Source organism: Rhinoraja longicauda, chromosome 28 (genome assembly GCF_053455715.1).
Source record: "Rhinoraja longicauda isolate Sanriku21f chromosome 28, sRhiLon1.1, whole genome shotgun sequence".
Lineage (NCBI taxonomy): Eukaryota > Metazoa > Chordata > Chondrichthyes > Rajiformes > Arhynchobatidae > Rhinoraja > Rhinoraja longicauda.
Genome location: NC_135980.1, coordinates 32,642,631 through 32,661,314, shown reverse-complemented (window position 1 = coordinate 32,661,314; position 18,684 = coordinate 32,642,631). Strand labels below are relative to the sequence as shown.

The 18,684-nt window shown below is 44.2% G+C and overlaps 1 protein-coding gene across 4 annotated transcripts in view; it reads left to right on the top strand.

Annotated features, from left to right (window-relative positions):
* Positions 1-5,305: 5,305 nt before the first annotated feature.
* The window catches only part of hdgfl2 (HDGF like 2), a 66,301-nt gene continuing 52,922 nt past the window's right edge, over positions 5,306-18,684 (top strand). For all 4 annotated transcript variants that reach the window (XM_078423556.1, XM_078423558.1, XM_078423557.1 and 1 more), the window contains exons 1-2: positions 5,306-5,664; positions 13,524-13,600. In XM_078423556.1, coding sequence (XP_078279682.1) covers positions 5,593-5,664; positions 13,524-13,600 — 149 coding nt within the window. In that variant the 5' untranslated portion in view covers positions 5,306-5,592. The remainder of the gene's footprint in view (positions 5,665-13,523; positions 13,601-18,684) is intronic.

The following is an 18,684-nucleotide window of genomic DNA, read 5'->3' as shown; positions in this document are numbered from 1 at the left end:
GTGGGCAAGTTGGGCCGACGGGTCTGTTTCAACGCTGTATGACTAGGACCAAAATGCCTTAAAAGTGGATATTTAAATGACAATGATCTTTGCTGAGAACAGCACAACCATGTGTTTTATTCCATCTAATTAATTAGTGTTGATCAGGAATGGTGACATGTTCATCAATGGTTTTGCGAAAATGAAATTGTTCACACTTCTAATAATAGACAATAGGTGCAGGAGTAGTCCAATCGGCCCTTCGAGCCAGCACCACCATTCAATGTGATCATGGCGGATCATTCACAATCAGTACCCCGTTCCTGCCCTCTCCCCATACCCCCTGACTCCACTATTATTAAGAGCACTATCTAACTCTAATCTTCCACCTATCCTAAAATGTGCACTTATAAGAAAGTTGGAGCAGATCAGGAGCATATTCTGCTGCTGTCCAGAGCCAACATCTCGAGCTGGTGCTCCTGTTCAAACCCACCCATAACAAATCATTATTTTAGCTGATACTAAAGCAGTCATTGTACGATACGATAGAACTTTATGTATTTATGCCAGGAGGGAAATTCGTCTGCCAACAGTCATAAGACACAACAAGATACATGAAACATGAAATTAAAGTGACAAGTCCAGGATTCTGGATGTGCAAAGATTGGAGGGGGGGGGGGGGGGGGAGGGGAGTCAATCTACCCTACTACAGAAGGGGGAGGAGTTGTACAGTTTGTGCCGCATCTTGGTAGAACCAGTCTGTTGCTGAAGGTACCCCTTAGGTTGACTAGTGTGTCATGGAGGGGGTGAGCTGTATTGTCCAAGATGCTCCATAGTTTGGGGAGCATCCTCCCCTCCAAGACCATCTCCAGTGAATCCAACTCCAACCTCAGGACGGAGCCAGCCTTCCTGATGAGCTTGTTAATTCTGTTGGCATTGGTGGCTTTTGCCCTGCTATCCCAGCACACGACTGCGCAGAAGATGACAGTGGACTCTACCAATTGATAGAACATCTGCAGCATCTTACTGCAGACATTGAAAGAGCAGAGCCTCTTCAGAAAGTATAGACGGCTCTGTCCCTTCTTATACAGTGCTTCAGCGTTCCTGGACCAATCAATGGAAATGTAATATAGCCAGTAATCATTTTCAGGAGAACAAAGAATGGAAGAAATAATTGGTAAAACATTCTGAACTTTGCAATAGACTGTTGGCTGATGCAGTGATCAATACAGGGAAGTAAATAGATCTTCATCAATTTAAATATGCTACAGATACAGACTGGCATAATGGTTTAGTTTAGTTACCTGGTACAGCATGGAAACAGGACCTTCAGCCCTCAGAATCCATGCCAACCGTCGATCACCCACGTACACTAATTCTATGTTATCCACCTTTTGTCCCACTCCCTACAAACGAGGGACAATTTACAGAGAGCTATTAAGTAACAAGCAACGACAAACCTGCACATCTTTGGGATGGAGGAGGAAACAAGAGCATCAGGAGGAAACCCACGTGGTCACAGGGAGAACTTGCAAACTTCAGACTGCCAAAGCACCCAGGGTCAGGATTGAACCCGGGTCTCTGGCGCAATGAGGCAGCAGCTCTGCCAGCTGCTCCACAATAAAACAATTTATCTTTAGACATGGAATATGAACTAGATGTTGGCCTGGACCTGACAAATTCCATTAAACTGGATAATTTGTGCTTTTGCACATATTAACAAAGCAACAATATGAAATTTGTATCAATAGAAAGGTCATTGATTAGTGATAGAAACAAGGTAAGTGCAGATGCTGTTTGCCAAAAATAATTACAATGTGCTGGAGCAACTCAGTTGGTCAGGCAGCATCTCTGAAAGATATGGATAGGTGTGTCGGAAGGAACTGCAGATGCTGGTTTAAACCGAAGATAGACACAAAAAGCTGGAGTAACTCAGCGGGACAGGCAGCATCTCTGAAGAGAAGGAATGGGTGACGTTTCGGGTTGTGACCCTTCTTCAGACTGGTTTGGGAAAAGGGAAACGAGAGATATAGACGATGATGTTGAGAGATAAAGAACAATGAATGAGAGATATGCAAAAAAGTAACGATGATAAAGGAAACAGATCATTATTTGCTGAAGAAGGTCTCAACCTGAAACATCACCCATTCCTTCTCTCCAGAGATGCTGCCTGTTCCGCAGAATTACTCCAGGTTTTTGTGTCTATCTGCGGTTTAAACTAGCACCTGCAGTACCTTCTTACACATTGGTAACTATTTGTTGGGTGAAAATGAGAAGCTAGTGTGACTTGGGTGGGGGAGGGATAGAGAGAGTGTGAATACCGGGACTACCTGAAGTTAGAGAAATCAACATTCATACCACTAGGCTGCAAGCTCCCCAAGCAAAATATGAGATGCTGTTCCTCCAATTTGCATTTAGCCTTACTCTGACAATGGAGGAGGTCTAGGACATAAAGGTCTGTGTGGGAATGGGAAGGAGAATTAAAGTGTTTCGCAACCGGGAGATCAGGTAGGTTCAGACAGACTGAACGAAGGTGTTCAGCGAAATGATCGCCCAGTCTACGTTTGGTCTTGCCAATGCATGATGGATATGGATAGGTGATGTTTTGAGTTTCTTCAGACCTTTCTTCAGACTGAAGCGTCACTGATACACGTCTTCCAGAGATACTACCTGACCCGTTGAGCTACCCCAGCATTTAGTGTTGATTGGTGATATTCTTCATCTCCATGTTAATCAGGAGTGACTTTGGAAACCAATCCGGAACTTGATCTCCGAACCTCAGATGATGCTTCCATGCAATTGCGATGAAGTGCTGCAGTGAACATTCTTTCACTGGGATGAGGTGTTAAACTAATTTTCTGCCTAAGTGTTCTTACCGTCATGTAATGCAACATTGTAATTTTACACACAGGTGAGCTTAATTTGTCCATTTTTTGTTCTTTGATCCATGGACAAGATATTAAAGTCCCAATTACTGCGCTCTAGTGGGTGTTGCATGCCCATTCCGAAATGCCGTGCAGTGCCACCAGCTTCTTGAGAATGCTAAGCTTTAGTTTTCTCATAAATGAGTGTCATTTCTGTTGGAGAGCAATTCTCTAAGTGGCAGTGCTATTATTTTTAGTAGCTGCCTTTGCCTTTTATAAATTAATTTCACTGTTGAGTGAGCAGCGTTAGTGTCCGGGAGTGAATGCGCCTTGTGATGTATAAAGAGGTAATGCAGTAGCAGAGTGGCCATTTGGGAGAGACTGTGTATTGAAACATAGAAACATAGAAAATAGGTGCAGGAGTAGGCCATTCGGCCCTTCGAGCCTGCACCGCCATTCAATATGATCATGGCTGATCATCCAACTGTACAACTGTATCATCGTTACTTTTTGGCATATAGACAATAGACAATATTGAGGTGTAAGTGTTGCGAGTGAGGGTAAATGCTGAAGCTTTAGCTGCAGCGAGAAGGGTGAACAGAGGATAACGGCAAGATAAGGTAAGGTCTTTTTTTATAACTCTTATTTGATCTTAGTGCAGTAGGGATGTTAGTTACGGCACTGGTTTGCCCCTCCTGCAGGATGTGGGAAATCAGGGAAAGTTCCAGTGTCCAGACTGAAGGGTCTGAAGAAGGGTCTTGACCCGAAACATCACCCATTCCTTTTCTCCAGAGATGCTGCCTGACCCGCTGAGTTACTCCAGCATTTTGTGTCTACCTTTGAATAGAAAAATAAATTGCTTTTAAAATAATATACTGGTAATTGACTTGAGAAATTGTCTCAGGATAAGGGAGTGTACAATTCGTGCCAAAATGTGAAAGAGAACATGTGTACTCCACTTACTTGGATGAGTAACAACGTTCAAGAGGACCATCCAGACAAACCAGCTTATTTGATTGAAACCCCATCCACCACCCTTAATATTAATTTTTCCACCAACAGCACTCAATGGCCACTTTTTTGAGCTATTTACAAATTGCACCGCAGTTCAAAAGAGATAGCAGCAAAATTAGGCCATTCTGCCCAACAAGTCTTCTCCTCCATTCAATCATGGCTGATCTATCTTCCCCTCTGAACCCCATTCTCCTGCCTTCTCATAACCCCTGACACCCGTACTAATCAAAAATCTATCTATCTCTGCCTTAAAAATATCAATTGACTTGGCCTCCACAGTGTTCTGCGGCAATGAATTCCACAGATTCACCAGCCTTACTCACCAGGCTTCTCCTCAGACACTTCCCAAACCTCCATCGCTAAGAGTAAATGCAGTAGGTACATGGAACGTCCAGTTGCAGGTTCCACTCCAAGTGTCCATTGTCCTGATTTGGAAATATATCATAGGTATTTTATAGTTATTGGGTCTAAATTCTATCTGGAGCTCCCTACTCAATAGCACCAGGACTGCAGTGGTTCAAGGCAGCAAACAGTCCTTTTTTCAAAGTCATTTAGGGAACAGGCATTGAACGCCTACCTTGCCGTTATGCCCTTAACTCAGAAATGAATTATCTTCCCATAAGGGTTGTCTGCGGATGTCCAGTCCTCGACTCTCATCAAGAATAATTGATAGCTATTTTTTCTCATACTGGGGCAATCAAGGAATATGGGGATCAGGCTGGAAAGTGCAATTAATGCGCAATATATCAACAATAAATTAAAAGGCAATACAGACTTAAAGGACTGGACGGCCTATTTCTGCTTGTATTTCTTCTATTTAGGTGCTTGAGGCCCACGCGTAAAGAACACATAGGTAGAGCTGTCATGTTTGTCGAGTCAAGAATCGGACTGTATTCCTTGCCCCACTTGTGGTATGGGAAATGGTTAGAAGCGCACATTTGCAAATGATAACTCGTATATAACTTGTTTCAATTATTGGATTCCTAGACATCCACAACATGACCATGTGGTCTCCTGTGAGCAGCAGCATCATTGATGAAGCGTGAGGAGCGGGGCCAGTGGGGGGGGGGGGGGAGGTGCAAGGGGGGGGGGGAGGTGCAAGGGGGGGGGGAGGTGCAAGGGGGGGGGAGGTGCAGGGGGGGAGGTGCAAGGGGGGGGAGGTGCAAGGGGGGGGGAGGTGCAAGGGGGGGAGGAGGTGTAAGGGGGGGGGAGGTGCAAGGGGGGGGGAGGTGCAAGGGGGGAAGATGCAGGGGGGGGCAGCGCTGGGGGGGGTAGCGCAACATGGCTCATCCTCCAGTGCAGCGCCCCGCCCTTTCTGCGCCTCACACTGTGCTGGCGTGAGGTCACATGATGGGCATCCACATTGCCCAATCAGAGCCCGGAGCTGCAGCACGTTCCGCGCCAGGAGCCAATAGGAAGGCGAGGAGGGCGGGACTGCTGGCAGCAGGTTGGGCTGCGCCGCGTCCCCTCAGCGCGTCCGGAACGCCGACAGCCCGGCCCACAGCGCCCGCCTCACGGCCCCGGACCACAGCGCCCGCCTCACGGCGCCGGACCCGGCCCACAGCGCCTGCCTCACGGCGCCGGACCCGGCCCACAGCGCCTGCCTCACGGCCCCCGACCCGGACCACAGCGCCCGGCCCACAGCCCCGACCCCACGACAGTGTGCGGTTGCTCGGCGCCCCGCTCCCACACCGCCCGTTTACAATTGCCTGAAGATAGCCACATCGAACAGAGAATGCCTCACAATTTCAAAGCAGGAGATCTGGTTTTTGCTAAAATGAAGGGATATCCCCACTGGCCGGCCCGGGTGAGTATCGCGCTGTCTGATGTACTTTGGCGGGAGGAGAGTCTGACAGCGGGAGAAAAATAAAACCAAATCAAAACTTTTAACTTTCATCCATGGCCCTCGAACCCATGTGAGGTAAATCGGCTCGCTTATTCTCGTTTTGAATTTCTGTCTCAGGTAGTCAGTTCTTTTGTAATTACTGAGGAGGGGAGAAAACTAGAGGCCTGTGGGGTTGTTATTTTCTTTGCAGGAACTTTCCTTATGAAATGAATATTATCGTTTAAACTGCAATACAGTGAGGTTTTTGACTGAAAGTTTTTTTGTGTGGGGACGGATATGTGTTGTACAGTGTGGATGCTTCTGGATGTACGGCTCTACGCATGCCTGCTTGTCCGGTGCATTGTGGGAGTTGTAGTTTACGCGTGAGCAGCGTCCGTGACCTGACGCGGGCAGAGGACTACATGTCCCACGGTGCCGTGCGGCGAGGGGGTTGTGTACATGAAGCGACCTGCCGTGCAGCTGCATCATAGGTGGACCATACGTTACCTGCAGAAACTGTTCTGGTTATATTTCTTAAGGTATTTGTCACTGAATTCTACAGAGACCATTAACAGATCATCAATTAGTAACTTTTATCCACTACATATCAATAATATGGCCTTGAACCATCACTCTCACCTTTCCTCCAGACTTGTGGATTGTAGATTCAAACTCCACTACAGAAATTTTGGAATGTAATGTAGGTTAGCATTCAATTTGCAGTTCTGTGGAAATTCACCCTGCTATCCTATGGAAGTGATGTTGGTTCCAACTCTATTTTCAAATTCGCTGACGACACTATCATTAATAATAATAATAATAATACATTACATTTGTATAGCGCTTTTCTAGACACTCAAAGACGCTTTACAGGATAAATAAGACATAAAAATAAATAAATAAACGAACAGAAAAGGAAGAATAAGGTGAAGCGACAGGCAGTGTTGAACAGGTGAGACATCAGTGATGTTTTGAATGTGGTGAGTGAGGAGGAGTCTCTGATGGTTTGAGGTAGTGAGTTCCAGAGGGTGGGCGCAGCGATGGAGAAAGCCCTGTCCCCCCAGGATCTGAGTTTGGTCCGGATGGGGGGGGGGGGACAGGAGGTTAGCAGCAGCAGAGCGGAGGGTGGGAGTGTGTCTGTGGAGGAGGTCAGTCAGGTAGGATGGGGCCAGGTTATGGAGGGCTTTGTAGGTCATGAGGAGGATTTTGTACTGGATTCTCTGGGGGATGGGGAGCCAGTGGAGCTTGTAAAGGACGGGGGTGATATGGTCATGGGTCGGGGATTGGGTGAGTAGACGGGCAGCGGAGTTCTGGATGTATTGGAGTTTATTGATGATTTTTGAAGGTGAACCATAGAGATTGATGGACAAATTGCAGATGATTGTAAGTCAGAATGCAGGTGGGAGATTGACCGAGTGGTGCCAGAAAAACCTTGCACGCAACGTCAGTAAAATCAAGGAATTGGTAGTTGACTTTAGAAGAGGAAGGCTGAGGATCCACATCCCAGTCTTCATCAACATTCAAACATCTTCAAGTTTGTGGATGACACAACGCTGGGTGGCAGTGTGAGTTGCAAGGCTGATGCTATGAGGCTGCAGGGTGACTTGGCTTGGTTGGGTAAGTGAGCGGTTGCATGGCAGATGCAGTATGATGTGGATAAATGTGAGGTTATCCACTTTGGTGGAAAGAACAGGAAGGCAGTTTATTATCTGAATGGTGTCAGTTTTGGAAAAGCGGAGGTGTAACGAGACCTGGGTGCTTGTACATCAGTCACTAAAAGTAAGCATGCAGGTACAGTAGGAAGTGTAGAAATCTAAAGGCATGTTGGCCTTCATTGTGAGAGGATTTGAGTTTAGGAGCAAGGTGATCCTACTACAGTTGTACAAGGCCCTGGTGAGACTGCACCTGGAGTATTGTGTGCAATTTTGGTCTCCTAATCTGCAGAAGGACGTTATTGCTATTGAGGGCGTGCAGCATAGGTTCACCAGGTTCATTCCTGGGATGGCAGGACTGACATATGATGAAAGAATGGGTTGACTGGGCTTGTATTCACTGGAATTTAGAAGGATGGGAGGGGATCTTATAGAAACATATACAATTCTTAAGGGATTGGACAGACTAGATGCAGGAAAAATGTTCCCGATGTTGGAGGGGTCCAGAAACAGGGATCATAGTTTAAGAATAAGGGGTAGGCCATTTAGGACTGAGATGAGTAAAAACGTTTTCATCCAGAGAGTGGTGAATCTGGAATTCTCTGCCACAGAAGGCAGTGGAGGCCATTTTACTGGATGTTTTCAAGAGCGTTAGATTTAGCTCTTAGGACTAAAGGAATCAAGGGATATGGGGGGAAAAGCACGAATGGGGTACTGATTTTAAATGATCAGCCATGATCATATTGAATGGTGGTGCTGGCTCAAAGGGCCAAATGGCCTACTCCTACACCTATTTTTCTATATTTCTATGACAGAATTGTGGTAGAGGCCAATTCACTGGATGTGTTCAAGAGAGAGTTAGATATAGCTCTTTGGGCTAACGGAATCGAGGGATATGGGGGGAAAGCAGGAACAGGGCAATGATTTTGGATAATCAGCCATGATCATGTTGAATGGCAGTGCTGGCTTGTGGGGCTGAATGGCCTACTCCTGCACCTACTTTCTATGTCTGTGTAATATTGACTGGTTGCAGCATGGCAACATCGAGCACCCAGGAACAGTCTCTTCGGCCACAATGTTTTATGACGAACATGAAGCTTAGCTGAACTTTATAAATTCCAGCAGCAGAATTAGGCCATTCGACCCGTTAAGTCTTCTTTGCCATTCAATCATGGCTGATCTATTTTTCTCTCACAACCCCATTCTCCTACCTTTGCCCCATAAACCCTGACACCCTTACTAATTAAGAATCCGCCAATCTTGCCGTAAAAATGTCCACTGACTTGGCCTCCACAGCTGTCTGTGGCAATGAATTCCACAGATTCACTACCCACTGACTAAGAAATTCCATCTCATCTTTCATTCTGAGGCTATGGCCTCTGATCCTAGACTCTCCCACTGGTGGAAACATCCTCACCACATTCACTCTATCGAGGCTGAACTGATCTCGTCTGCTTGCAAGTGATCCATATCCCTCCATTCCCTGCATTTCCATGTGCCTATCTGAAAGCTGCTTAAATGAAGAAGATATAGCTGGGGGGTGCATTATTTTTATTGATTTTTATCTTAGCACTATTATTGTTTGTTATTTTAGATGCTAAACTTTGTTGCTGTTTATTAGAGTGTCTACAGAGTACTATGTGTATATTATCTGTTGTGCTGCTTGCTGCAAGTAAGAATTTCATTGTTCTGTTTTGGGACATATGACAATAAAACACTCTTGATTCTGGATTTGCCCCGAACCTCTGTTCTTGTGTTGGAAAAGGCAACATGAGTATTCCGTTCAGCAAGCAGGGAGGAGGCAAAACTACATCTAATGGAATTGTCTTGCTGACAAAAGGTTTGGAGCATGGTTTTATAATAAGCAACATATTGTATCATGGGAGATGAGAACAAGACTCTTGGGAATACCACCAATCTAGGCACTGGAAGCTGTTGGATTCTTTCATCATTTGAGTGAGGAACCTCAAAGATGTCTTCACCGTAGTTACCATGATGGTTATTGATGACAGACTAAGTTATTCTGCTATGGTAAAACAACAGCAACTAAAATGTCACATGAAAGTTATTGTCAAAAATCTAAACACAATTCTTCTTGGACAGCACCGCATTCAACCTACTGATTCCCAATCAGCAGGAACCATGTATCCAGAACGTCAGAATTATCTTGAAGTCCACCATTAGTACCCGTCAATGCTCTTGGCCTTGCTGGTGGAAATGTGGTGACTCCTACACTAGTACTTAAATATGATTGTGCTTATGTATAGTAAGATTTTTTTACTGAACTGCATGCAAGTAAAGAATCTCACTGTACCTAGTAACATGTGGTAATAAAGTACAATTGAATCATTAAATGGAGTTGGAGCAGAATTTGGACGCAAAGTCGTACATGTAGAATAAGGGACTGCAAATGCATTGTTGTTAAGAATTATCGTGGAGGATATTTTGTCACCTATCCTCACTGATTGTGGTCTATGGTCAGGAATTTGAGGATCCAGAGGCGGAGGGAGTGCTGACTCCTAGGTCCAGGAGTTTGGAGATGAGTTTGGTTGGGATTGTGGTGTTGAAGACAGAGCTATAGTCAATAAATAGGAGTCTGACCTAGGTTACCAAATGTTCCAGCGATTGTGTGTAGGTTCAAGGGATATTGTGTCTGCGGTGAACTTGTGTCGGTAGGCAAACTGCATTCGATCAAGGTTTGCTTTGAGGCTGGAGTTAGTGTATCTCATGATCAGCCTCTAGAAGCACTTCATGATGGTGAATGTTGGAGCCACTGAATGATAGTTATTAAGACACTACATTGCTTTTCTTTGGCATTGGGATAATAATGGTCATCTTAAAGAAGGTGGGAATCTTAGTGGAGTAGGGAAAAGGGTTAAAGATGTCCATGAATACTCCTGCCAGCTGGTCAATGGCAAGGGTCTCCATTTGGGCCAATTGATTTTCACGAGTTCAATCTTAGGAAGGAAAATATGACATCTGCAACAGTGACCGTGGAGACAAGCTCATCTGAAGCTGTTGTGATAGTTGACACCATTCTATTGACCTTCTGTTCAAAGCAAGTCTAGAATGCATTTGATGTTGTTGGAGAGGAACACGTTGCCAGCAATATTGTCCGACTTCACATTGTAAACCATTATAGCATGCAAGCCACAATCAATGGGTGGCTGTTCAGTTATCCTGGGGTTCTAGCTTGGTCCGAAATTTCTTTGATGGCTTTGTGAAGGTCATAAATGAATTTCTTGTACCACCTGGGATCGTTTGACTTGAACCTTCGAGACTTTAACTTTGGAAGAGAAAGGTCGAGTGGGACTGCAAGAACAATCTCTTGTTCACTGTCATCAAGATCAAGGAACTAATTGTTGACTTTAGAGCAGGGAAGGCGGGAGACCAAGCGACAGTTTTTATTAGTGGGTCAGTGGGGGAGAGACATAGCAGCTTCAAATTCCTGTGTGTCATTATCTCGGATGACCTTTCCTGGGCCCAGCACACTGATCCAATTGTTAAGGTGGTGTGTAAGAAGGAACTGCAGATGCTGGTTTAAACTGAAGATAGACACAAAAAGCTGGAGTAACTCAGCAGGACAGGCAGCATCTCTGGAGAGAAGGACTGGATGACGTTTTGGGTCAAGACTCTTCTGTAGCCAGACACAGATCCATGTCATCTTTACATTTGCTGACAATACCACAGATGATGGGTGAATAACTGGTAATGATAAGTCAGAGCATAAGAGGGCAATTGAAAAAACGGAATGAACGGTGCGAGAATATTCTGATTCAATGGTACCAACATCCTTGCTCTCAATATCAGCAAGAGCAAGAAACTGTTTGTTCACTTCAGAAGGGGAAGACCAAGGATCCACAAATCTGCGTTAATCGACGAGTTGGAGGTGAAGAGAGTCAACAACTTTCTGGGCGTGCGTATCTCTGAAGACCTGCCCTGGGCTACACATTGATGCAACTGCAAAGAATAACTCTTTCCTTTGAAGATTTATGAGATTCTGTATGTCAATGAATACTCTTAAAGAAAGGGTCTCGACCCGAAACATCTCCCATTCCTTCTCTCAGGAGATGCTGCCTGTCCTGCTGAGTTATTCCAGCTTTTTGTGACTCTCTTGACCTCTACAGGTGTACAGGAGGGAGCATATTAACTGGTTGTATCGTGGCCTGGCTTAGCAACTTGAACACCCAGGAGCAAAGCAGATTGTAGAATGCTAGATACGGCTTGATCTATCATGGGTACTAACCCTTGCCACCATCAAAAGGTGTATAGGAGCCCCTGCCTCAAAAAGGCAACTAAAATAGTCGGAGACCTACATCATCCTGGCCACACTCTCATTTCACTCAGACCATTGGGAAGCTGTGACCACCAGGTTCAAGAATAGCTTCTTCCCAACAACCATCAGGCTCTTGGGCACATAAAACACTATGTGCAGCTATGAGATTCTATGGACTATCTTTGGTTCCACAAAGAATTTCTGGATTTTTGAAGCAGTATTGTGGTTATTAATTTATTATTTATTTATTTATTATATATAATTTCTGTACATTGCATTTACAGGCCTGTTATGCTGCTGCAAGTAAGAATTTCATTGTTCCGTTGTCGATATGTATAACAATTTAAAAACTTATTACTCATGGCTCTTGAAAATTGAATGATTTTCTCTGGAGTGGCAGTGGTTAAAAGGAGACCTGATAGAAGTATATAAAATCATGAGAGGCATAGATAGGGTAGACGGTCAAAGCTTTTTTCCCAGGTGGAAATGACAACTAGAGGGCATATCATTTAAGGTCAGAGGGGGAATGTTTTTAAAGGAGACATGCGGGCCGATTTATTTTTACACAGAGTGATGTGTGCCTGGAATGGTCTGCCAGGTGTGGTGATGGAAGCAGATATACTGGTGGTGTTAAGAGGCTTTTAGATGGCACATGGATATGCAGGAATGGAGGGATATGGATTGTGTGCAGGTGGAGGAGATCAGTTTAACTTGCCATGATGTCGAGCACAGTTATTATAGACCGAAGGGCCTGTTCCTGTGCTGTACTTTTCTATGCATGTTCTATAAATCACTCATTGCTAATTACCCAAGATGTGCTTTGTTCATCTAGAAGCAATTTTTATTGTAGACACAAAATGCTGGAGTAACTCAGCAGGTCAGGCAGCATTTCGGGAGAGAAGGAATGGGTGACGTTTCGGGTTAACTCTTCTTCAGACTGTCACCCATCCTTCTCTCCAGAGATGCTGCCTGACCTGCTGAGTTACTCCAGCATTTTGTGTTTACCTTCGATTTAAACCAGCGTCTGCAGTTTTTTCCTATGCAATTTTTATTATGTTGCCCAGAAGAGTTTCTTATGAATGGTGACCTCTAGCATGTTCAAAGAAAGTAATGTGATTGAATATTAAGAGGCAGTGATTAGCTTCTGCATATTTGGAGCTGTAAAGTGTGGCATAAATGTTACTTGCTACATACTTTGTAGAAAAATGTCATTTGAAAATTGGTGTCTATTATATCTTTTCTCTCTCTGGCATCCGTCCATCTGCGGGAGATGATGGTGCGGCTTGGCGTTGTCCTGCTTGGCGGGGCTGATTTTTCATCTGTGGTTACATTTCCTTGTGTGACTGACTAGGCCTATCTGTGACAAGCAGATCCTTCCACGGGCAAGGTCATCTCTGGTCGTTGTTCTGGGGAGTCCGTGGCTGCAGTCTTTGACCATATTGTGGCGTTGGCGCTTGTGCTTCAGGGCCTTGAACCAAATGCTGCCGTGTTGTTTCATGCCTGCCTGGCGGTCCTTCCACCACCTGCCACGTTCCTCAGCAGCCGCGCCCCAGTTGTCAATGTCGATAATGAAGCTTGTCATAACCCTTTTAATTGTGTCCTTGTAGCGGAGCTTTTGTCTTCCTATTGGTCTCCGAGCATTGGCAACCTCCCCATAAAGCACGTCTTTGGGGATATGCCCATTGTCCATCCTGTGAATATATGTCCAAGCCAGCGGAGGTGCTTCTACTTGAGGATAGCAGGAATGCTAGCCATGTTGGTTAGGGAGAGGACAGATTCGTTGGTGATTTTGTCCTGCCAAGAAACTCCCAGGATACGGCGAAGACAGCGAAAATGGAAGTTATATCAAAATTATATCTTGTACTTGTGACTTAATCATAACCATAAAGTCATTTAATTACATATTGTTTCAGATTGATGATGTTGCAGAGGGAGCAGTGAAACCACCATCAAATAAATACCCAATTTTCTTCTATGGTACTCACGAAACGTATGTATTTCTGCCTTTTCTTTATAGAAACATAGACATAGAAAATAGGTGCAGGAGTAGGCCATTCGGCCCTTCGAGCCTGCACCGCCATTCAATATGATCATGGCTGATCATCCAGCTGTACCTGCCTTCTCTCCATACCCCCTGATCCCTTTAGCCACAAGGGCCACATCTAACTCCCTCTTAAATACAGCCAATGAACTGGCCTCAACTAACTTCTGTGGCAGAGAATTCCACAGACTCACCACTCTCTGTGTGACGAAATGTTTTCTCATCTCGGTCCTAAAAGACTTCCCCCTTATCCTTAAGCTGTGACCCCTGGTTCTGGACTTCCCCAACATCGGGAACAATCTTCCCGCGTCTAGCCTCTCCAACCCCTTAAGAATTTTATATGTTTCTATAAGATCCCCCCTCAGTCTTCTAAATTCCAGCGAGTATAAGCCTAGTCTATCCAGTCTTTCTTCATATGAAAGTCCTGCCATCCCAGGGATCAATCTGGTGAACCTTCTCTGTACTCCCTCTAAGGCTAGAATGTCTTTCCTCAGATTAGGAGACCAAAACTACACAATACTCCAGGTGCGGTCTCACCAAGGCCCTGTACAACTGCAGCAGAACCTCCCTGCTCCTATACTCAAATCCTCTTGCTGTGAATGCTAACATACCATTCGCTTTCTTCACTGCCTGCTGCACCTGCATGCTTGCTTTCAATGACTGGTACACCATGACACGTTGCATCTCCCCTTTTCCTAATTGGCCACCATTCAGGTAATACTCTGCTTTCCTGTTCTTGCCGCCAAAGTGGATAACCTCACATTTATCCACATTATATTGCATCTGCCATGCATTTGCCCACTCGCCTAATCTATCCAAGTCACTCTGCAACCTCCTAGCATCCTCCTCACAGCTAACACTGCCACCCAGCTTCGTGTCATCCGCAAACTTAGAGATGTTGCATTCAATTCCCTCGTCCAAATCATTAATATATATTGTAAATAACTGGGGTCCCAGCACTGAGCCTTGCGGTACCCCACTAGCCACTGCCTGCCATTCCGAAAAGGACCCGTTTATTCCTACTCTTTGCTTCCTGTCCCCCAACCAATTCTCTATCCACCTCAACACTGAACCCCCAATACCGTGTGCTTTAAGTTTGTATACCAATCTCCTATGTGGGACCTTGTCGAAGGCCTTCTGAAAGTCCAGATATAACACATCGACTGGTTCTCCCTTATCCACTCTACTAGTTACATCCTCGAAAAATTCTATAAGATTCGTCAGACATGATTTGCCTTTCATAAATCCATTCTGACTTTGTCCGATGATTTCACCACTTTACAAATGTGATGCTATCACATCTTTAATAACTGACTAGCATTTTCCCCACTACCGATGTTAGGCTAACTGGTCTATAATTCCCCTTTTTCTCTCTCCCTCCCTTTTTAAAAAGTGGGGTTACATTAGCTACCCTCTAATCCTCAGGAACTACTCCAGAATCTAAAGAGTTTTGAAAAATTATCGCTAATGCATCCACTATTTCTGGGGCTACTTCCTTAAGTACTCTGGGATGCAGCCTATCTGGCCCTGGGGATTTATCTGCCTTTAATCCATTTAATTTACCAAACACCACTTCCCGACTAACCTGGATTTCGTCAAACGTTGACAAATAATTTTATAATAAATAAAATAGGTGGGTGGGATCTGGAGTACACAGCCAGTGATACAAGTGGAGGCAGATTCGAATGAAGCAATTAAGAGAGAGCTGGATACATTTCTGAAGAAATATACAAAGCAAAATGGTCAAGTGTGGCAGAGAGAAAGTACTAGCGGAAGTACTCTTTTGTTTTGCCAAATATTAACAATAACATTCCCTTATTTTGGCGCCAAAGGTGTTCTAGTCAGAGTCAGTGCAAATTCTAAAATGTTCATAGAAATTATTGACAATGCTATAGAGTATATTATAACATCAAGTATGTGTCAAAATGCGCAGTGTTATTGAACCATTGTTAAAAGTATAGTTGCTGAAATAGTGCTGACAATTATTTTGAATCTTGCATGTTTTTTAAAATTTTAACCAAACTAAGCAAAACCACAAAATGGCCATGATATGGAATTATGTATTTTATAGACAATAGGTGCAGGAGTAGACCATTCAGCCCTTCGAGCCAGCACCGCCATTCAATGTGATCATGGCTGATCATCCACAGTACCCTGTTCCTGCCTTATCCACAAACCCCCTGACTCCGCTATCATTAAGAGCTCTATCTATTTTGACCGGTTGAGACTGTATACTGGCATTGTGCAAGAATAATTCAGTTTCTCTCTGCCACACTTGACCATTTTACTTTGTATATTTCTTCAGAAATGTATCCAGCTCTCTCTTAATTTCTTCATTCGAATCTGCCTCCACTTGTATCACTGGCTGTGTACTCCAGATCCCAGCCACCTATTTTACCAGCTTTTGACTCTTGTGCCATCACTCTCTGTTCCCTACTTCTTGACCTCTTTGGAAATGGGCACTGTTTCTTTGCCTTTCAAAGTGTTAATTGTCAGATCTCCTCGTAAATTCCTTTGTTGCAAGTAGAACTAGCTGAGCTTCTCTGGTCTGTCCACGTAACTAAAGTTCCTCATCCCTGGAATCACTTTGTTAAGTCGGTTCTGCACCCATTCCAAAGAATCTGCATTTTTCCTAAATTGTGGCATCAGACCCAGTACGCCTGTTGTTTATCATGACTGCCTTGTTCTTGTACTCATGTACTCCTTGTATAAAGCTCACGACACTGTATATTTAGTTTCAACTATATTCTGAACTTTCCTTGCTACTTTCAATAAATCGTGCACAAACACTTCCAGAACTCTGTTTATGTGCCCATTTTAGAATTGTACCCTCTAATTTATATTGCTAATTCTTATTCTTCACGTAAAATTACATTCCTCGGCATTAAAGTTCATCTCCCATGTATTCCTTAAGGACTTGATATCCTCCCCACAGTTCACCACATCTCCCAGTTTTGCCTTCACTTCAAATCTGGAACTTGTACCCTGTGCACCTATAATCTTATTGAATGGCACAGTAGGCTTGAGTCGCTGTTAAATCTATGTCCATTTCCTGCGTTCACCAAAGTTCAAATTGTTAATGTAAATTGTATAAACATTTTCTTAATACCACTATGCACTTCCATTTTGAAGAAGTCTTACAAAACTAATCTTCATTTCCTGTTATTTAGTCAGTTTTCATTCCATGTTGCTACAGAACTTTTATTCAAGGCCTTCGGTCTTAATGACAAACTTATTATGTGCCTCTGTCCGAAACTTCTTAAAGTGTATATGCAGCACAATTGCATTTTCCTCATCAGCACTCAAAGTTCCATTAAGCTTGTAGGCTTAATTTGCTCGTATCACATCCCTGCTGTTGCTCTCATAAATCCATATTGTCCAAGTGAATACGAATTCTGATGAATAGTTTCAGAACTTTCACTGCCACCAAAATTAAACTGAGTGGGTTTATCTTTGCACGCTTTTTAACAAGGTTGTCATATTTTCAATTTTCCAGTTCTCCGGCAATACCCTAGATTCTGTAAATGTTTAACAGCAATCTAGGATGCATCCCTTGTTTACCATGTGATATATCCACTTTAAGGTGGACAATCTTTCTAATACTGTCACTTGCTCAAGTTTCACCCCATCCAGAACCTTCGAACGTAGAACACAACAGCACAGGAACGGGCCCTTTCACCCACAATTTTTGTACTAAACATGATGTCAAGTTAAACTGATCTCATTTGCCTGTACTTGATCCATATCTTTTCCCTGCACTTCCAAATGTTTATCCAAAAGTATCTTAAATGCTTTAAGAATGAATACTTTATTGTCACATGTGACAAGTCACAGCAAAATTCTTTGCTTGCACACCCAAGGTATGCAATAATTGCGACATAAAGGGCGCTGACAAAGTTAGCCACACCAGGTCCACCTTCATTCTTCCCCTCTCCCTCACAGTGGTTCCCCCACACCGGTTCCACCTTTGTTTCTGGCAGTGCGTCCTCCGACCCCCACGTGGCCCGTCCTCGACTTCCTCCATGACCGCCGCACTGACCTGCACGACCACCGCACTGACCTCCACGACCGCCGCACTGACCTCCATGACTGTCGATGGGTCCCCTCCTGATGCCTTCGCAGCGCCGGTGACTTCCAGGCCGCCACCACTCAAAAAACAAGAAAAACATCTTGCCCCACAGGTCTCCACTAAACCTTCCCCCTCTCAATTATAGCTATGCCCTCTGGTGTTGGGCATTTCCACCCTTGGAAAACGTTTCTGACTGTTTATCCTATCTACGCTACTCATAATTTTATATACTTCTTTCAAATCTTCCTCAACTTCCAAAGTCTATCTGACCTCTCCCTGTAGTTGAAACCCTCTAATCCAGGTGGCATCCTGGCGAACCTCCACTGCACCCTCTCCAAAGCCTCCACATTTTTATTTTGCAATACACGCAATACTCCATAAGGAGCCGAACCAAATCTCTATAAAACTGCACCATGACTTCCTGATTCTCATATTCATTGCCCCAATGAAGGCAAGCATACTTCACAGTTTTCTAGCCATCCTATTTACTTGCTGCCACCTTCAGTGAGCAATGAACTTGGGAGTTGCCACGGTTAGTGAGCTATGAACTTGAAACCTTCACTACATTTTATGTTTGTGCGTGTATTCTAACAGCATCTTCTTCTGTTCATCTTTTCAGTCATCTCTGAAGCTTTGACATTGCTTTCCCTACCCCTCTCCCTCATTATAATGAATCGAGACCACAGCTGAAACTGCAGACATCAAACTGATCATTTTCAGTTTGCCTGCCTGGCTTTACTTTCCGATTAACCAAAGTCTGATCTGTTTCCATTCCATTTAAAATGGCCCTTCTCCCACTGACTATTTTTAACTTGTGGTCATCTATATCCTATTCTGCATCTATTCTAAGCCTTTTGATGTTGTGATTGTTGTTTCAAATCTATAGCGTATGGGAAAGCACCTTGTCGGGATTCTCTTATTCCTTCCCTATCTTTACTGTTAGTGCATCATGTTTCTCGTAAGT